The following is a 19,346-nucleotide window of genomic DNA, read 5'->3' as shown; positions in this document are numbered from 1 at the left end:
TATCTCTCTTCTCTAGAAACCTGTGAGAGACAGCTTTTTGAACTTATATCTGTTAGAGCCAGCATTGAAAAAAAATCCAGCTTTTCTCTAATGGACCATGATCCTAGGTAACAAAATTATGGTAGTTGTGTCATGGGTTTTATTTGGTGTCTTATATTCTCTCTGAAAAAATAAAATGCCCAGCAGTGATTCACAAATTCTTTGGGGAATAAACACAAGTAAGATGTCTACATTTTCTTATAATTAGGGATACTATTAGGAAAATAAAAAATATATCTTCTTTTCTCCTCTCCTTTGAGATTTCAAATTACATGTTTTCTGCCTATCTTGTGAAGTTTTTTAAATCTTGCCAAGTGCCTGGCTGTGTGTACTAGATAAGATGAAAAGAGAACACCCAGTGAGGGGTTGAGGGAGCGAACACCGGTGCTGAGTGGGCAGCTTTGACTGAGGCAAGTGGTTACTCTATCTGATGACCCTGGTCTTTTTCAATTGCCTGTTTAGGTTTCTGCCCGTGTTTGCTTAGTACTGTTAGAACTTGTTGGGTGCACATGGCTTGGCACAGTATAGCTGAAGCTAAGTGGGTTTCTGAGCCCAGAGAAGTCATGATGTATATAAATCCTATATGGTATGAAACTATACAGATGGCACACATCAAAAGTTTTAGGCAGAAAGACCCTGGGACATCATGTTTTAACATATATGTGTATTTGTACATACATGCAATTTATATACATATGTAGTTATCTTTTTAAAGATCTTACTTAGAGCACAAGCAGGGGGAGTGGCAGAGGGTGAGGGAGAAGCAGGCTCCCCACTGAGCAGGGAGACCGACGTGGGGCTCGATCCCAGGACCCTGAGATCATGACCTGAGCTGAAAGCAGATGTTTAACTGACTGAGCCACCCAGGCACCCCCATACATATGTAGTTAATATTAAATTTTCTTTTATATGGGGAGATTGAGGCATAGAGAGATTTCTGCAGCTAGGGTGCCACAGCTAGATAGTGGCAGAGATTATTTCCATCCAATCCTTTGGACTTTGCTTTAAAAATCTGTTTACAGAGCATCATATTTACTTGAAAATTTGATAAGTTTGGTGATCAAGGGATATGCCTTCTTCAAGATGCTCTGGCATTAGCTCTTGAAATTTAGAGAAGAGTTTTTAAGAAGTGGCTTGAAGCTTAAAAAGAGGAGAAATGTGTAAGTAATCTATTATTGCATAATAGATACAAAAAAACCTTTTTGGATGCTTTTTTTGAGTTACTGCAGGATGATAGCAAAGGCGAAGAAGTGGCTTTTGAATTAATTCGGTTGAGTGAATTTCTTGACTTGTCCTGCTTGCCCAGTCCATTGTTGTGGGGCTCACAGAGAAGTTCTGTTAACTTGTCAACAGCATTCAAAACAGTGGTAGCAACAATGAAAACATATTTACTGAAGATAGCCAGTTGGTCACATTTCTTAAGCCCCTCATGAATCAACCATCCTCTGCATTTCGACTCTTAACTCTTTAGAAGATAGAAAAAAAGACCATGTACTGGGACAGAAGAATGATGGCAAATTCAGAAAGGAAATTTGAACAGTGTTTTAGAATTCGTGGGGATGGGGAAGATGAGGGAGGGCAGGGGAGAAACTGACAGGGAAGAGTAGAAGGTAACAGATGATGAACTGATGTTGGCCCTTACACCAAATTAATCTTGCTCTTTTACCTTTTTTTTTTTCCCCACTCTTGCTGGACCTTGTATTTTTTCACACTCTTATCATAAGGAGGAGGCAAAAAACCACAAGGCAGGAAACTGTCAAGAAAACAAGTTCTGGTGTCTTTTCTGTGGGCGTCACCCATCAACCTTCATTTTCCCACTAGTTATAGCTATAGTTCCATGATTGTTGTTCAGAGTGAAAAAGGTTACATTTCTCTTTAAGAAGGTAGGGCAGTGGTAATATATCTTAGAACATTTTACATTAAAAAGAATCGAGAATGCAAGTTTGGGGAAAACTCCAGATTCTAAAATGCTTACATACTAGGAAAGGGTGGTTACTCCTTCCTAACTTTGTCCCAGAGAGCCCAGAAAAACAGGTATTATATCACATTTTCTATGTATACCTTTCCTGGGTTAGGCTTGCATGTACAGTCTTCCATTTTCCTGTTTGAATAAATGTCTTCTCTTTAACTTGAAACAGGACCCAGTAGGATATTAAGTGATGTATGTATGTAAACTTCATTAGTCCCACTTAAAAAAATTCCTTTGTCTGCTATTCTTTAATCTCATCAACTAATATTAAAAAGCTTCATGATCTGTTTTGTACATTTATCAATTGTTGCCTTTGGCCAACATTAAATTAATATGGGTAATACTTTCTTCTGATATTATATTATTTTGTATCAGTAGAAAATGTTAAATGTCACTACTGAAAAGGAACATTCACAAAACCTTATTTTTTGAACATTTAGGCTAAAGCAACTCTTAAAGTTGTAAGTGTGTTAAAAAAAAAAAAAGCTTTAGAGATGTCATCATACCCTTGGGGTGGGCCCCATGCCCTCTCCTGCTCCTTCAATGCCTCATTCACATATCAAACATGACCAGAAATGAAGCTATGTCTTCCCATTCTTCTTGACATAGTCATTTGCTAAGGATAAAAACAGTGCAGCAGATGCTTGTAATCATTTCAGACTTTTCAACTTGTCTGGGACATCATGCTGTCTGACGTCGTTCATTACTCCATATGAGAAAGGCACAAATAACCGCAAAGCAGGAATTTTAAGAAGCCATAAGGAATTGGGGCTGAATATAGTGTGCTTTGATTATAGAGGCAAAAATGGCTACTTTTATGATGTAGGGGTGATCAAAGGTACATTTTCCATGCGTAATCAGATGGTTGGTAAATACTTTCTCACAGCAAAAATATATGAGCAATGACAATTGCTAGCCTCATGTTAGTCAGAAAAGCATAAATTATATCATTTTATAATGATGGTTTGTTTTGTTTATCTATTTCACTTATGTACTTATATTTGTCATTTGGTAGTCTTTCTACCTGTTCAGTCTCATTAGGACTTAAGGATCAGGAGATTTACATGTTTTAAAAGGATTTCTTTTTTACTGTTACTGCAGGAGGACTAAAGGAGAGAAAAAAAAGGAGTGACCAACGTATGAGTGTTAGTAGTGTCCACCCAGCAGTTTATTGGGACAGTTGAGTAATATGTAATTAATCGGTGACATTAAGAACAGTTATAGAAAGAGTAACTTCTTCTAACCTTTTTTTTTTTTTTTTTTTTAAGATTTGTAGCCAAACCATGTGCCATAGCCCTCAACATTCAGGCCAACGGACCACAAATTGCCCAGCCAAATGCCATTCTGGAAAAGGTCTTCACTGCAATTACGAAGGTATGATTGTCCTTTTGTACAGTATGAATTATTATGACTACCATTCTCCATCTGAAATTATTTAATCCCTTCTCTTCTTCTGGGTTTGAGAACTAATTGCCCAGCCTCATGTTGGAAAGAAGCTGGGTAGAAGCTGAATAAAAGCGGGCATGTTTGAGACCTCTTTGTTTACTCTCACATTGATTTTAGAAGCTTGTCTGTAAAGAACAGTCTAGATTAGATAGTGATTAGTCTAATTCTGTGCCTCTTTTATTCTCCCGTAACATGAAGCAGTACATATAACAGTTGGATGGGATCTTGTGGAGATGATTGGGTAGAGCTGAGGAATATAATGAATGTATGGGCATACCTTGGAGATATCGTGGGTCTGGTCTGAGACCCCTGCAATAAAGCAAATACCACAATAAGGCGAGTCAAATGAATTTTTTGGTTTCCCAGTGCATATAAAAGTCATGTTTACACTGTATGCTAAGTAGGCAATAGTATTGTGTCGAAAAAAACGATGTAGATACCTTAATTAAAAAATACTTTATTGCTAAAAAATGCCAACCATCATCTGAGCTTTCAGCAAGTTGTAATCTTTTTGCTGGTGCAAGTTCTTGTCTCCATGTTGATGGCTGCTGACTGATTAGGGTGGTGGTTGCTGAAGTTTGGGGTGATTGTAGCAACTTCTTAAAATAAGACAGTAAGGAAGTTTGCTGCATTGATTGACTCTTCCTTTCATGAACAATGTCTCTGTAGCATGGGTAGCATGTGTAGCAATGCCATTTGATAGCATTTTACCCATAGTTGAAATTCTTTCAAAATTGGGAGTCAGTCCTCTCAGGCCCCACCACTGCTTTATCAACTCAGTTTATGTAATACTCTAAATATTTTCTTGTCGTTTCAACAATCTTCACAGCATCTTCACCAGCAAGAGATTCTATCTCAGGAAACCACTTTCTTTGTTCATTCATAAGAAGCAACTTCTCATCCATTGAAGTTTTGTCAAGAGGTTGCTGCAATTCAAAAATAATACTAATGAAAAGGTTTGAAATATTGCAAGAATTACCAAACCATGAGGCAGAAACATGAAGTGAGCCAGTGCTATTTAAAAAAAAAAAAAAGTCCCAATAGACTTGTTCAATGCAGGGTTGCCACAGACCTTCAATATGTGAAAAATGCAGTGATCTGCAAAGCACAATAAACGAAGTGCAGTGAGACGAAGTATGCCAGCGTGTGTGAGAAAAAGTGCCCATCAGCTTCTAGCATTTTCCTTGTCCTTGTGAACACAAGTTAGTTATGATACATAGGCAAATGTAAACAAGAGGGAATAACTGAAGGACAGAAGAGTTGTAACATGAACGATTGAAGGACAAGGGTCTGGAGAGTTCTAAGTTACAGATTCACTATAGAGAAAGTAGGAGAAGAGATCATCGCTGTGGTGAGTTAAAGTCCAAACTAAGAGCAGGGGGAGCAGAGCAGGGCAGGGGGAAGATTGGAGCCCCTCAGCTGATAGCACCTTAAGAACAAAGAAGGGAGGAGAAAGAAGGAAGCCACAAACCCTCCATCTAAGGTCATGAGAAAAGGAAGCACATCACAGTGCCCAAGTATCTTCTTACTTGTATCTCTATCTTACTCTGGCATAGACGAGAAAGAAGACCAGGCGAAGTGTAACATTCTAGGGGAAGTGTTGTGTGTTTGTATATTAAATGGTTCATTTTTCCTTTTCCATTTTTGTGGGAAAATTACTCAGGCTTCTAAAATGTGATTTGACAGCGTTAAGCAAGTTTTTCCTATTTTGGTATTTGTATTGTTAAGCATTGGTATTACTTGTCTCTTGTCTGAAAACTATTAATTCAAATATTCAAACATTTTTGTGTATTTTATGGTCTTTACTTCTGCCAAGATTCTCTAGAATTTTCTCCTCTATCCTTTTAAAAATGATATTTTTCCTGGAGAAGTAGAAGAAAGCAGTAGGTGTTTTTTATATCTCTGCTAGGAAGAAGAGAAGAATGTATGAGATTTTTCAAAAAACTCTCCTTCTGGTAGTTTTATGGGCTGATTTTAGATTGCCAGCTTCTAACCTGAAGGGGCACATATCTTATGGTACTTGAAGAAAATATTAAGGAAACACTTGTATTTTCATTTAACATATCAATTTACTGCAGGAGACACTGCTTTCCCTCTGAAAGAAGCAGAAGTGTAGGAAGTTACCAGGTTTTTAAAAATGAGATTATAATATATTTGTATTCACTTTGTGAACTATTCTAAATGAATAATAAAATGAGTTTTCTACCCAAATGTTATGTATCCTTTCAGAAATTCTGCAGTGGATATTTTATTCCCTTGCCTTATGTTTATTATGGTTACTGGAGAAACTTTCTCTATAAAGGTAATAAAAGGATTTTGCAGTCAGGTTGACTGCTCTAGAGAATATTTGCTTCTAGCTAATTTTAATCATACTCTCTTAGTTTCCAAGGTGATTCTGTTGGACATTTTTACATGATTAGAGCAGAAACCTCATGTTTTAAACATAAATACAGCAAAAGTTGGAATGGTTTTTCCTTGAATTCTTTATAGTTGTCCAGTGTTATTTATTATATGAGAAAGTAACAGGTCAGTTGACCAGAATAGAAGTAGCGGCACTTGGAGAGTCTCAGCAGTGTTTGTGTGTGTTTGAGTGATCATCCACCAACCTGGCCTTGACCATGATTCCAGGTCACCCTTGGAGAAGGGCTTGGTTATCATCTTTCAAATGTGTAGGGATGCACTCTCAAAACCCTTAAAATCAGCTCTGTATAGGACTGGCTACGTAATTTGTCGGGCCAATGCAGAATGAAAATGAGGGGTCTCTTTTTCAAGAAGTATGAAAAAATATCATTCAAGGCATAAAAATAAAAAGCTTCTTCTTTTCTTTCATAGGTTCTTTTCAATGTATTTTTTATTTGCTATTTAATGGTCATGCTCTCTCAGGCGTGGGGATACTCATGAGACAAGTACAGAGCCTCACAGGTACCTGGGGGCCCAACCCTCTGACTTAGTGCACACAGAGCCTTCATGCCTGCCCTTCTCTGGCCAGGGGTGGAGAAATTGAGACAGGCTTCTCCCCTTTCTGTGGGCCTACTACCCCAACCCACAGTGGACAGGTAACTCCCAAGTGTATCGCAGTCTCTACACCAGGACATACTTGGTACCTGGATTGGTGTGAGCAAGAGGCTCATCCCTGTTGGTTCACCCCCCAAATGCATGGGGGCACTGCCAGCCTAGGGTGTAGGTGGCTGCCTCTACGTCCCACACTGACATACTGTGGGGTATGCACACCCAGCTCTAGCCCTTTCCATGCTTTCACCTGAGGCAGCAATAGTCACTAGGCAGAGTGGGGAGGGGGAGGAAGCCTGGGGAGCTTGGTGAGCTTGGGGAGCCAGAAAACAGAGAAATAAGTTCCCTAGAACTTGTCTGGGAGAAGTGGTAGGACTGTGTGTGAGTTAAGACTGAGCCCTGACACAAGTTCCTCTGTCCACTGGACTTCATACACAAAATACCAATTCCCTTAAGAATTTTGAGATGGTAGCCATAGAACTTGAAACCCCAAGTGTGGGTCTTTCTGAATATGGATCTCTTTGTGACTGCCCTGGACACATGCCGTGACTGTGTAGTTCTCACCTAATTATCTGATGAATTTGAACCCCTTGGTGTTCTTTAACAATCTTTCCTTCTGGGGTAAACATCTGTTTGTTTCTCTGTATATCTGGTATAAATAAATGTGTGTGTGTATAGTTGTTTATATTTATTTATTTACATTGTGGGGATTCTTGTGCTGTATTATTGGCACATAATCTATAATCCCAACAGTTTCACTGTTCTAATGAAATCAGTTCTTGAGCCACGAGGGAAAATATATATGTCAGCTGTGAAACCGGGTTTTATAATCCAGAGAAATCATTTCATCATCCACTTTTGATATGTTAACCGTATTTCAGAAATTAAAGGCAAATTTCCTATAATATGTTCTCCCTTATTCTCCTCTTATGCCTGTCTCTTTCTTTCCTTTTTACTTTCCTTTTCCCTTCCAGTATCAGTTATGAATATTAAAATCAACTTAGGTATTTCTGGAATAAAAATGTCTATATAAGTCAGCATTGTTCATTTCTTTCCTTGGAAATCTTTTTTTTTAATTTATTTATTTTAGAGAGAAGCGGGGGGAGAGAGAGAGTGCAAATGGGGGGAGTGGCAGAGGGGGGAGAGCGAGTCCTCAAGCAGACTCCCCGCTGAGGGCAGAACCAGACATGGGGCTCAGTCCCAGGACCCTGAGATCATGAACCCAGCTGAAATCAAGAGTCAGGCACTTAACTGACTGAGCCACCTAGGCATTCCCCTTGGAAATCTTAAGAAAAAAACTAAGGAAAATAATTAAAAATGCAAGGCAATTAAAAAACACAAGAAGGAAAATTTCCCAAACTTTATTTTTGGCAAACTAGTTCAAAATATATATAAAAGCTAACAAAGAACAATTGGGAACCGGTTGGGCAGAAGCCAAGTAGGAAGAAGTGAAGAGAGCATGAAGTGTGAATGGAGAGCCCCATGGCGGTAGCTGTCAGGAAAGCCAGCAAAAAGACAGCTCTTGAATATGAGGGAGACAAAAGCTTTAACCACTGTTTGCAACACTAGGTACAGGAGCAAGGCTAGCAGATGCTTCCTGGACTCAGTTTAATTCAGATAATTGGAATAAGTACACAGAAAACTATATGGATGGCACATTTGCAGGAGACAGTCTACCTTTATGGCAGCTGAACTGCAAGAGCCCTCTCCCTGCTCCTCAAACTACCAGGAGCCGGTCAAAGAAACCCAATTCATTCAATGATGAGTAATAAGGAACACACACAGCATCAAAGACAAGAAAAAACAATGTGGTAGCAATGCTCATTAATAAAAATTGTCACTAAAAAAATGAGGCCATGGGGCGAATGAAAATTGTGATGAAATATTTTACCATAAACTAAAAAAAAAAAAAAAATAGAGGTGCCTAGTGGCTCACTTGGTTCAGTGTCTGACTGTTGAATTTGGCTCGGGTCTTGATCTTGGGGTTGTGGGATTGAACCTTGAGTTGGGCTCTGTGCTCAGCGGGGAGTCAGCTTAACATTAATTCTCTTTCTCCATCTCCCTCTGTCCCTCCCTGGCTCACACTCTCTCTCTCTTTCTCTCAAATAAATAGATAAATCTTAAAAACAAACAAACCAACAAAAAGCAGTAATTCTGTGAAGGAAGACCGCAAAAAAAGAAATGTAAGACCTAAAGAAAAAAATCGTTGGTCAGCAGGAAAAGATGTAATGTGAGCTTGTAGTTTCAGGAAAGTATACTAGAACTATCACAGGAATGAAGGCAAAATTGGAAAGAACACAGGAAACACTACACAGTGCAGAAAACTCAGCAAGGAGTATGGGAGATGGAAATAATAAAACTAATTAAATGAGGGGCACCTGTGTGGCTCAGTTAAGTGTCTGCCTTCAATTCAGGTCATGATCCCAGGATTCTGGGATTGAGCCCTGCATTGGGCTCCCTACTCAGCGGGGAGCCTGCTTCTCCCTCTCCTTCTGCCCCTCCCCCTGCTTGTGCTCTCTGTCAAATAAATAAATCTTTAAAAAAAAACCTGAATTAAATGAAACAAAAAAGAGCTAAAAATAATTAGATATATAGCTCAAGCAGATCCAGTGTCTGCATTATTGGAATCTTTCAAGGAAAAGCAAAGGAGAATAAATATTAAAAGATATAATTCAAGAAAATTTTTCTAAAATAAATGGAGATTTATTTTAATGTGTTAATGAACATGTAGTAAAAATTGAAAGTTTTAAAAGAAGTTTTAATTACTGGACTTGAAAAATAATTCTTTGAGCAGCCAAGCAAAAAATCAAATCACTTATTTAGGAAAAAATATGGACATGACTTTTGTCTTCTTTATAGCAACATTTCCAACATTTTCAAGGAAAATGTGAACTAAGAATTTTATGTTTAGGCAAATTGTTTTCTTTCTGTAACAGTTAAAGACAAACAGAGTTTTATTTTAATTTTATTTATTTGTGAGAGAGAGAGCATAAGCATGGGGAGCGGCAGGCAGAGGGAGAAGCAGGCTCCCCGCTGAGCAAGGAGCCCAATGCAGGACTGGATCCCAGGACCCTGGGATCATGACCTGAGCCGAAGGCAGATGCTTAACCGACTGAGCAACCCAGGTGCCCCAAGACAAACAGATTTGAACATGCAAAAATTTGGGGGAATTGTTCTCATGAGTCCTTTTGAAGAAACTCTTATAATCATTGATTTCAGCCAATGAAGAGGTTACTGGAGTGTTGTTAAGGTTTGAATATATTTAAACTGTTAAATGTGAGGATTAGGATGACAGAACAGAATGTAAACATTATATGCTCTTACAGTGTAGAAGTGATACAACTAACGGTATTTGAGATAGGGAGGGAAAGAAGGTGGGAGGTAGAATAAGTTCACTAATGGGGCACCTGGGTGGCTCAGTCGTTAAGTGTCTGCCTTCAGCTTAGGTCATGATCCCGGGGTCCTGGGATCAAAACCCACATCGGGCTCCCTGCTCAGCGGGAAGCCTGCTTCTCCCTCTCCTACTCCCCCTGCTTGTGTTCCCTCTCTCGCTGTCTCTCTGTGTCAAATAAATAAATAAAATCTTAAAAAAAATAAATTCACGAATTGCATAATCTCCAGTAGCTGGGAGTCAAAGCAAATCAGTTTAAGCAGCCAAACTGAGTAATAGAAGTATAAGTATATTTAACAATAAAAGAGTAAACTGTAAAAGAGCTAAAATTATTGTCTGTTATTGGGTGAGAGGGGAGAGGAAATATGCTAATTTTAAATATTGCTCATACGGAATTATTGATTGAAAACAAACAGAAGAAGAGTATTATAATTATGGATAACTACTAGAACAAAAATTATCCACAAAGAGGAAGGAAAACAAACCATATATGGTTTTCCAAGATTAAAATTTTTTTTAATCAAAATAGCATGACAGTATTAAGTGATAGAACTATAAACAAACTTATCAGTTATATCAATATATGTAAATGGGTTTGGCTCATCTAATAAAAACTAATTTAGGTTTGGGTCACATAGCTGATAAGAGACACCTTCAAAAAAATAATTACAAATATTGAAAATAAAAGTATGAGTAAAGGTATATAGACAAATACAAATAATAAAGTAGAGTTTTTATTTTTACATCAAAGGGGAACTGAAGCCAAAAAGGATTAAGTGAAAGGAAGAACTGGCTTTTTCTTGCCAAAGGATACAACTCATAATAAAGATAAAGTTATGACTAATATGCATTGAATGTCAATGTATCCATATACTCATAAAAAAGAATGAAAGAAGAAATAATTTAATAGCAGGAAATTTTAATTTACCTCTGGGTCATAACAGATTAAGTGAACAAAATGTAAAACAGAAGATAGAAATTCTAAGAGGCATAATTAGGAAGATCTAAGTGGTACATTTAGAACCCTGTATTCTGAATGTAAAGACCATACTTTCTTAAATATTTACAAAAATTGATTAAATCATTAAATATATACAAAACTGTAATAAATTTTAAAAATAGGCACAACTTGGGACGCCTGGGTGTCTGGGATCAAGTCCTGCATCAGGCTCCTTGCTCAGTGGGGAGCCTGCTTCTCCCTCTGCCGCTCCCCCTGCTTGTGCTCTCTCTCTTTCTCTGACAAATAATAAAAAATCTTTTAAAAAAATAAAAATCATGGAACACTACATCAAAAACTAATGATGTAATGTATGGTGATTAACATAATAAAAATTGAATAAATAAAATAAAAACAGGCACAACTTAATAGTGCTAGAAATCAGAAAACAGAAAATCTCTTGCTTTTTATTTTTTATTTTTTAAAGATTTTATTAATTTATTTGACAGAGAGACAGCGAAAGCAGGAACACAAGCAGGGGGAGTGGGAGAGGGAGAGGCAGGCTTCCTGTGGAGCAGGGAGCCTGATGCGGGGCTTGATCCCAGGACCCTGGGATCATGACCTGAGCCGAAGGCAGACACTTAACGACTGAGCCACCCAGGCGCCCCAATCTCTTGCTTTCTTAATCAACTCTTAGGTAAAAATAGAAATTCAGAATATTTGGTAACAGGATGAAAACATCACTCATTTGTACTGTGCTGATGTGGTACTTGATATATATATATATATATATATATATATATATATATAAATTTCAACACTTACTTAAACATTAGAAAAAGAACCACAAAACAAATAAAGGCAAGCAGAAGACAGAAATTAGCATAAATGCAGAAATTATGTTAGCAAAACTATAAAATTGAAAATCAATTCAAAAGTACCTTATCTAATTTTTTTTTACCAAAAGTTAGCTAACCCAATAAAAAAGCACAAATTTACAACATAAGAATTAACATAATAATCAACAATTGCAGAAATGGAGGAAAATAAAAAGGATATATTCCTATTAATATGGCAAAGAAAATATAAAAATTTGGGTAAAATGGAAATTATTCTAGGAAAATATAATTTACCAACTGTAGATAGATAGATAGATCGAAATCAAAGAGCTAAACTGCAAAAAAGTACCGGGCTCAGATGTTCTCAAAAGAAAAATTCTAACACAAAGAGGGCACGTATTGAATGGAGCACTGGGTGTTATATGCAAACAATGAATCATGGAACACTACATCAAAAACTAATGATGTATGGTGATTAACATAACATAATAAAATAAAAAAAAGAATTTATAGTGAACTCCCCAAAAATAAATTACATTAACATTACATTAAAAAAAAACAAAAAGAATAATTCTAACACACTCTTAAAGAGCAGACAATTCCAATGCTATTTTAAACTATACCAAACCATAGAAAATTAAGAAAATCATCCAAATTCTCTTTTTATGTAGCAATAAAATACTAATTAACATTAAAGTCTGACAAAGATTTAACCAAAAAATAAGACTTAGAGACCAATTGAACTTACTAACATCAATGAAAAATCCCCAAATAAAAATTAGTAAACAACTTAAAAGTACAGTACAAGAATTATTTATCATCGCCGGAATGTATTTATTCTAGGACTGCAAGGCCTTCCTTATATTCAGTATTATAAAAATCTATATAATACATCATATTAATTGATCTAAGGAGAAAAAGTACATGGTCATCTGCATGGATGCTGAAATCTAACATTATTTAAGTGATTAAAATCAAGTTATCTAACAAGGTAAGTGTGGTTTTCTTAACACGGTAAATACATTTGTATGTCAGCTCCAAATCTGGCCTGTTGCTTAATGAGAAACAGTGGTATTCTCACTCAAGTCTGGAACAGATGGAGATGCTCATAACCACTGCTCTACCTCGTGCTCAGTTTTACACTGAATTAGCGAATAGATAAGAGAAAGAAAATAAAGGCATAAAAATTAGAAATGAGGAAGTGAAGCTATTGCTATGTGAATTTACTGAGTCCCTACTAAATTTTAGGTGAAAAAAGATACTAAAAAATTCCTTTTTGTTTATAGAGCTTACATTCTAGTTACATGTTATTATATGACTACATGGAAAAGTAAAGGAATCAAGTGGAAAGTTACCACAAACACTACCAGAAAAGATAATATCCCTAAGAATAAATGTAATAAGATGTGCAAGGTATGTGAGGAAATTTTTCAAACACTGTCAAAGGATACAAAAGACAAATTGGGTAAAGATGTCAGTTCATCCTATGTTAATTTCTTGAACATTTGGAGTAGGGAATGCTTTTCTTATTATGACCCCAAATTCAGAAGTTATAACAGAAAAAAATTGATAAGTTCAAATAAGCTTTTCAAAAACTTCAAATAAAAAACAAGCAGAAAACCCCATGATGAATTCTAAAACACAAAGACCTTGTTACAAAGTATGCAACCTCTGGTACAGACACAGGTTTAATCGCCCTAATTAACAAATGAAGAAACTCTACAAATCAGTAAAATACTTACAGATCAAGAAAAAAGGTGTGCAATATATGAAAAGATTGTTCATAAAAAGGGAGTATACATGGTTTTTCCTGTTTTATAAAAAGAGGAAATCAAGTTAAAAACATACTGAGACACGACTTTATATCAGATTGGAAGGAAATTGAACAATCTGATAATGTGCTCTATTGGTGAGGTATTGGGAAATGGGCATTCTTGCTTGTGAAAGTATAAATTGGTTAAAATCATTAGGGTAACTTTTCAATATCTAAATAAGTTGCAAATGCATAGATCTTTGATCTCCAACATTTGCTTCCAGGAATTTATCTCTATTATGCCTGTATAAAATGACCTATGACAAGATGATTTATTATAGCATTGTTTATAGTGGTGGAAGTCTAGAAGCTACTTAAATGTCCATTAACAGGAGAGTGGATAAGTAAATTACAGCATATACTGACAGTTCTACAAAAGAAGGAGGACATTCTTTATGTCTTATTATGGAAATATTCCAAGATATATTGTTAAGTAAAAAACTCAAAGTTCAGAATGATACATGTAGTATGCAACCATTTGTGTGACAAAGGGATATATAAGAATACATATTCAGATTTACTTATATTTACATAAAATAACTCTGGGAAAGAAACTGATTTAATAACTGGTTAGCTGGTAGGAAGGGGGAGAATAGTAGGAATAAAATAGGAAGGTGAAACTTTGCATAGTTTTTAACTTGTGAACCATGTGAATGTTTGACCTATTCAATAAGCTGAGAAAACAAATTGAAATTAAAAATTGATTCCTCCAGGAAAATGGTATAGCCATGGTATGTGGTAGGATGTGAATTTTCTGTCTTCCCTATTTTTTCATTAAGATGGACATAAAAGGAGAGTGTAGATGGTGTCATGACTACTAAAAGCAAAAACATGTCAAAGTACACACCTCACTGAAAGTTGGCAAAGGACTTTCACAAACAGAAGCTCAGCACATTTTATAACCTCAGTCATAATACTGCGGCCACTTGCTGTGTTCCCTGTGTCTCTGGCATCTTGAATTGCTTGAGATGCTTTGAACAGGTGTCAGAGTTATATCCCACCATTGTAACTTGAGGCTGCTCAGCCTCCCCCCAACCCCATTTTTGGTTATTTCTTCTAATCACTAGCATCTCATTTATAGTAAAGGAAAGATAGAATAAAGGAATAGACCTTACTCAGCTGAGTTTTGTTGTGCTGCAGAACACGCTCACATAATTGTGGACAGAATGGTCTCTGAGATATTCAAGAGAGGGTAAACATAAGAAAGGGGAGAAATGAACATTTACTGAGACTTAGGCATATTGTTTACATTTGGTCGTCATCACAGTCCTATTTAGGTGGGTAAATAACCCTGACAGGTGAGGGAACCAAGGCTGAGAGGTCTTTAGAATGAGAAATTGAACCTGGCTGTCACCTCCTAATATTACAGACATGAGTGAGAGAAATAGTGTCATCATATGGAGAGCCATAAGCAGGGTCTCTTCCCCGTTCACCAAGTTTGTGTCTTCAAGTAATGCATAGTTGTTGTAAAGGTTTAACGGGGATCTGGTCCGAAGGAATGACCAGGAAGAGGAATAGAAGAGAAATGTGTGAGCAGCAGAGCAAAGAGAGAGAAAAGGAAGAAAGAGAATCCATGTTTTGCAGTAGAATTGGTGCCTTAGGCTAAAGTGAGGTCTGTTGAGATTACTCTGTGCTTTTGTCCGCCCTACATTACCCTGATGTGTGATATTTGGGTATAGCATTTTTTTTCCTGAGAAAGTGAAACCTTTGATGCCTCTTCGCAAATTCACCCTAACCCAACTCCTTTCCTTGAAGGCTGATGGGGCTGACTCAGCCCGTTGGCTGTTTCATTGCTTTTCTGTGGCTGATAAGTGCAAGCAGTAGAGCAAGGTTCGTATTTTTCAGTGTTGTTTCCTAATGAGTAACTTTTTTTTTATCCTAAGTGGGTTATTTATGTCCATGCTACTAATGGAAGGACTAGGTCCTCAGTGGTAAATACAGAAATTTCAGTAGCAGGTAGTAAATATAGGGGGAAACAAAAATCTCAATTTAGACAAGGGCAGATGTTTTTATAGTGAAGACGAAAATGATTTTGCTGGCACTTTGTTTCATAGCATCCTGATGAAAAGAGATTGGAAGGCCTCTCCAAGCAGCTGGACTGGGATGTTCGCAGCATTCAGCGCTGGTTTCGACAAAGATGCAACCAGGAGAAGCCAAGCACACTGAGGAAGTTCTGTGAGAGCATGTAAGTTGCTATTTTTCTTTTTGAAAGAAAAACCTGCCTAAGTACTCATCCCATCCCTGAGGTTAAAAATAAAGGCTTCATGCAGGCTCCAGCAGCCCCTAAAAAGCATGCCACCTGGTGGAAAAATAGGCCACAAAAAAAGCTGAGGGAATAGTAGTTTGTAAGAATTTGTGATTTCCACTTTGGATTCAGTAAATGAAGTTCACTTTCTAGTGGAGTTCCTACAAAGTAGGCAGATTACAGGGGCCTGCGCACTAGAAGTCATTACTCTAATAGTTTGAATTTTAACAGAGGGGACTTTGTCAAGATGTTCTTTCCACTGGTAAAAGCTGAGATGTTAGATGTATTATCAGAGTCGTGATTCCTGGAGATTTAAGAAATAACTGTATTATATTCCTTGGGTGAATTTAATGAAGCATTGCTTAAAGGTGGGGGATGGAATGAAGGTCTCTTCCACTTCTGAAATGTGAACTTCATGGTGTATAAATTATATACCAATAAAGCGGTTAAGAATAATAAAAGACCCACAGAGAACTAGCACAGTGCTATTTTGAACTAGCGACACTCCATACACTTACCTGTAGGAAAGTTAGAGAAAGAAATACTGAAGCATTTCCAACAAAGGGAAGATACTGTGCCTTGAGCTCATTGGTGCATCTGGTCTTCATCCTTTGGCATATCACTGTGCCTTTGTCTAACGCTCCGTCCTTTGGGAGCTTTTTCCTGACACCTGGTCATTGGAACAACAGCGCTGGCGGTGTTGCTCCCTTTGTTGAAGGCTCTTTCTGTTTGGGGTTGAAGTTGCATTTTCAGGTTTAGCTTTCAATTATGCTGGAAAAGTATTTCAGCAATTGCAATCTAAAACTTAGAGGGAAACCTAGAGTTCTGGGAGAAATGAGTTAGAGGCAGAATAATATCATAAATTCCTAGGGCTGGATAAATATGGGGAGCATAAACAGGATCTTCAGGAGGTCAGATATTTATAAAACCTGGAAAAACAACCCAGTAGATATAATCTGCAAAGTCCTTCCTATAATTGAACTTAGTAGCAGTTTATGGAAGAAGAATTTATGTATCTGGGCTCAAGATCAAAAGGTGAAATTACTTCCTGGCCTTGCCCCACCATATATGCAAAGGGCCTGGGCTCCACTGGGCTCTGGGTCTGAGCAGGGGTGAAGCTGGGTCTTGGCACAGGGAACCCCATGCTGAAAGTCATGTGCCATCTTCCCTTTCTCCAACTAACTTCTTTGGTAAGTCAATGCTAGTCCTTTCTATACTACACTGAATCTACACCAGTTTCTATACCAGTATGTATAGAAATCCGTCACCGGATCTTGTTAAAATGCAGATTCTCCTTCATTCAGTGAGTCTGCAATGGCAACTAAGGTTGCATTTTTCACAAGTTCCCAGGTGATGCCGCTGGTCCATAGCAAGGCTCAACACTAGACCAATATCTAGGTCTTCTCCCTGAATTCAGCTGGGCTTTATCTTCCTAGGCTAAAAATCAGTTAAAAATATTTCTAAATGGTTGCTAAAGGCATGGCAATGTGAAGGCACAACTTGGGGAGAGGTGGTACCTAAAGTATTGATTATAATCTTTCTCTTCAACGAGTTTATTATTATAGTGTCAAGGAGATATGACAAATACCTGAGTATATGTACCTCAGTGGCATTATACAGTAAACAGGTGTGTGTGCTGAACAATTGGTATGGACAGCCAATAACTAAAGATGAGAGGAGAAAGGTCAGCTGTGGGCTAGGACACATGGCAGGACTGCTGGGATGAGCACTGAGACAGTACTGGTGGCCTTGGACTTATCTATTGCAGAGGAGTGTGCTGATGAACTTTGTTTTGAAACTCTCTTCTTCCTTAACCTCTGGATTGCTACTGGATTCTCCTGCCTTTCCAAGGGCTTCTGTTTGCATCAGTTACTCTGCATTTTTCCATTTTCTTTGACTGGGCCTCTCCAGATTCAGTCTTCAACCTCTTATTTTCCCCACTCTACCTTCCATCCTCTGGGCAGAAGTTATTTCCTCTTGCCAGGCTCTTCCAAAGTCAAGTGTCCAACGAAAAGGTTTCTTCTGAGGCATCATTCTGCTTTCTCCCAACTGGTAACTCTTGACTTGCTTCCGCCTTCTGACTTCTCTTCTCCTGTTGTTCGCATGTCTCCCCATTCTCGTACAGGCTAGAGGCTCAAACCAGTCATTCACCGCGTTCCATTAGTTCTTTGTAAAGCCACTGGCATGCCCCTGATCTTAATTGCTCTCATAGCTCTCCTTATTATTTATCTTGCATTCATAGATATTTTGCTACAAAAAAAAAAAATCCCCAAATGCTATTATCTTCATGTTCTGTTACTTTTAAACCTTGATGATTTTTCTGCAACTATAGGAGAAGTTATTAGGCTCCTTAGCCTGTTAGCTAGACTGGCCTTTATGTGTTTTGGTATCAGTCACCCAAAAGACCCCTTCCTTCCAGAAGGTCGTCTTTTCACTGGCTGCACTTCGTTCATTCCTGCCCTGGTTTATGCTGTGTTCCTGGCATGGACACCTATATCCTCTGCACTGCTCGTCTATCCCCTACCCATTCTGTAAACCCCAGGCCCTCTCAGAAATGTGGCATGACTGTTGAGTGTCTGGAATGAACACTACTTCTTTTGAATTTTTAGAGTCCTCATTGTAAATACTGGTAATTTCATACTGAATCATGTGCTTTCTTATGTGGTTATTTAACTTTTCTTAACTTGTCCGTATATTTTTACCCTAATTACATAATACTTGCTCCTTGCGGGCATAAGAACCACATCTTGTTTTTCTTGCGTTCTTAGCCTTTCCCACCACATATATACTGCTGAATAAATATTGGTTAAATGACTGTAAGTTACAGTGGCATTATTTTGGAAGGATTTGCTGATCTAAGTTGGCACTTTGCCTCCCCAAATGAAGAGTGCCTATTATACACTGACTTAGCCTAAAATTTCTCTAGGAAAATTATCAAACTATGGAAAGCTCCAAGACTATTTCAAAGAAAGAAATTCAGAGGAAGGAATGATATAGCAAAGGGGAACACTTAGATAATGCCATGAGGACTAAGGTAGAATTATATTGGTCATCGTAGGCACATTTGTGTGTCGTAATTATTTGCTCATCAACATAAAAAATGATCTGGAATAGTTGTTCTCAACCAGGGATACACTGCACAATCACCTGGTGAGCTTTTGAAAATACACATACCCAGGCCCCACCCTGGGATGTCTGAGTCAGCGTGGTGACCCAGGTGAGGTCTGGACATAGACAACTTGAAAGAAATGCCCTTAGTACTTACGACACACATTCATGGTTAAGAGGCACTGATCTCTGAAAAGAGAGGACTGCTGTTCAGAAATACTAAAAATCAAATTAGCAAGCAAGACAACACAGATTTGGGACTTGAAGGTCTAGGGCCCAACTGTACAGTTTCTATAGTTTTTCTGTTCTATCTAAATCACTATTTTAGAAAATAGGGCCTCTTCAGGGGAATTGTGTTTCATCTTTCAGCAATGTGGAATGGCAGCAAGATGCATGCCAAACAGTGCTTGTAACCATCTGCTGGCATGTCCAACTTTTGGCACACCCATTTCATGCAGATGAGCTGAGTAAAAGTTGTTCAACAAGTAATGTGTTGAAACATTGACATGCTTTTTTTCCCTCTTCATGCTTGATGTCAGTCATTCACAGC

At 37.7% G+C, this 19,346-nt stretch overlaps 1 protein-coding gene across 2 annotated transcripts in view; it reads left to right on the top strand.

The window, feature by feature from the left end:
• CERS6 (ceramide synthase 6) overlaps nucleotides 1–19,346 on the top strand; it is a 315,522-nt gene that overhangs the window by 87,946 nt on the left and 208,230 nt on the right. For both annotated transcript variants that reach the window (XM_088021650.1, XM_028122522.2), the window contains exons 2-3: nucleotides 3,277–3,382; nucleotides 15,498–15,628. In XM_088021650.1, the coding sequence (XP_087877776.1) occupies nucleotides 3,277–3,382; nucleotides 15,498–15,628 (237 nt within the window). The remainder of the gene's footprint in view (nucleotides 1–3,276; nucleotides 3,383–15,497; nucleotides 15,629–19,346) is intronic.

This window comes from Eumetopias jubatus, unplaced genomic scaffold, assembly GCF_037043125.1.
Source record: "Eumetopias jubatus isolate StellerSeaLion01/CBP00866 unplaced genomic scaffold, mEumJub1_p1.0 scaffold_3, whole genome shotgun sequence".
Classification (NCBI taxonomy): Eukaryota; Metazoa; Chordata; class Mammalia; order Carnivora; family Otariidae; genus Eumetopias; species Eumetopias jubatus.
Note: the sequence above shows the minus strand (reverse complement) of the source record. Positions and strands in the feature narration are given on the sequence as shown.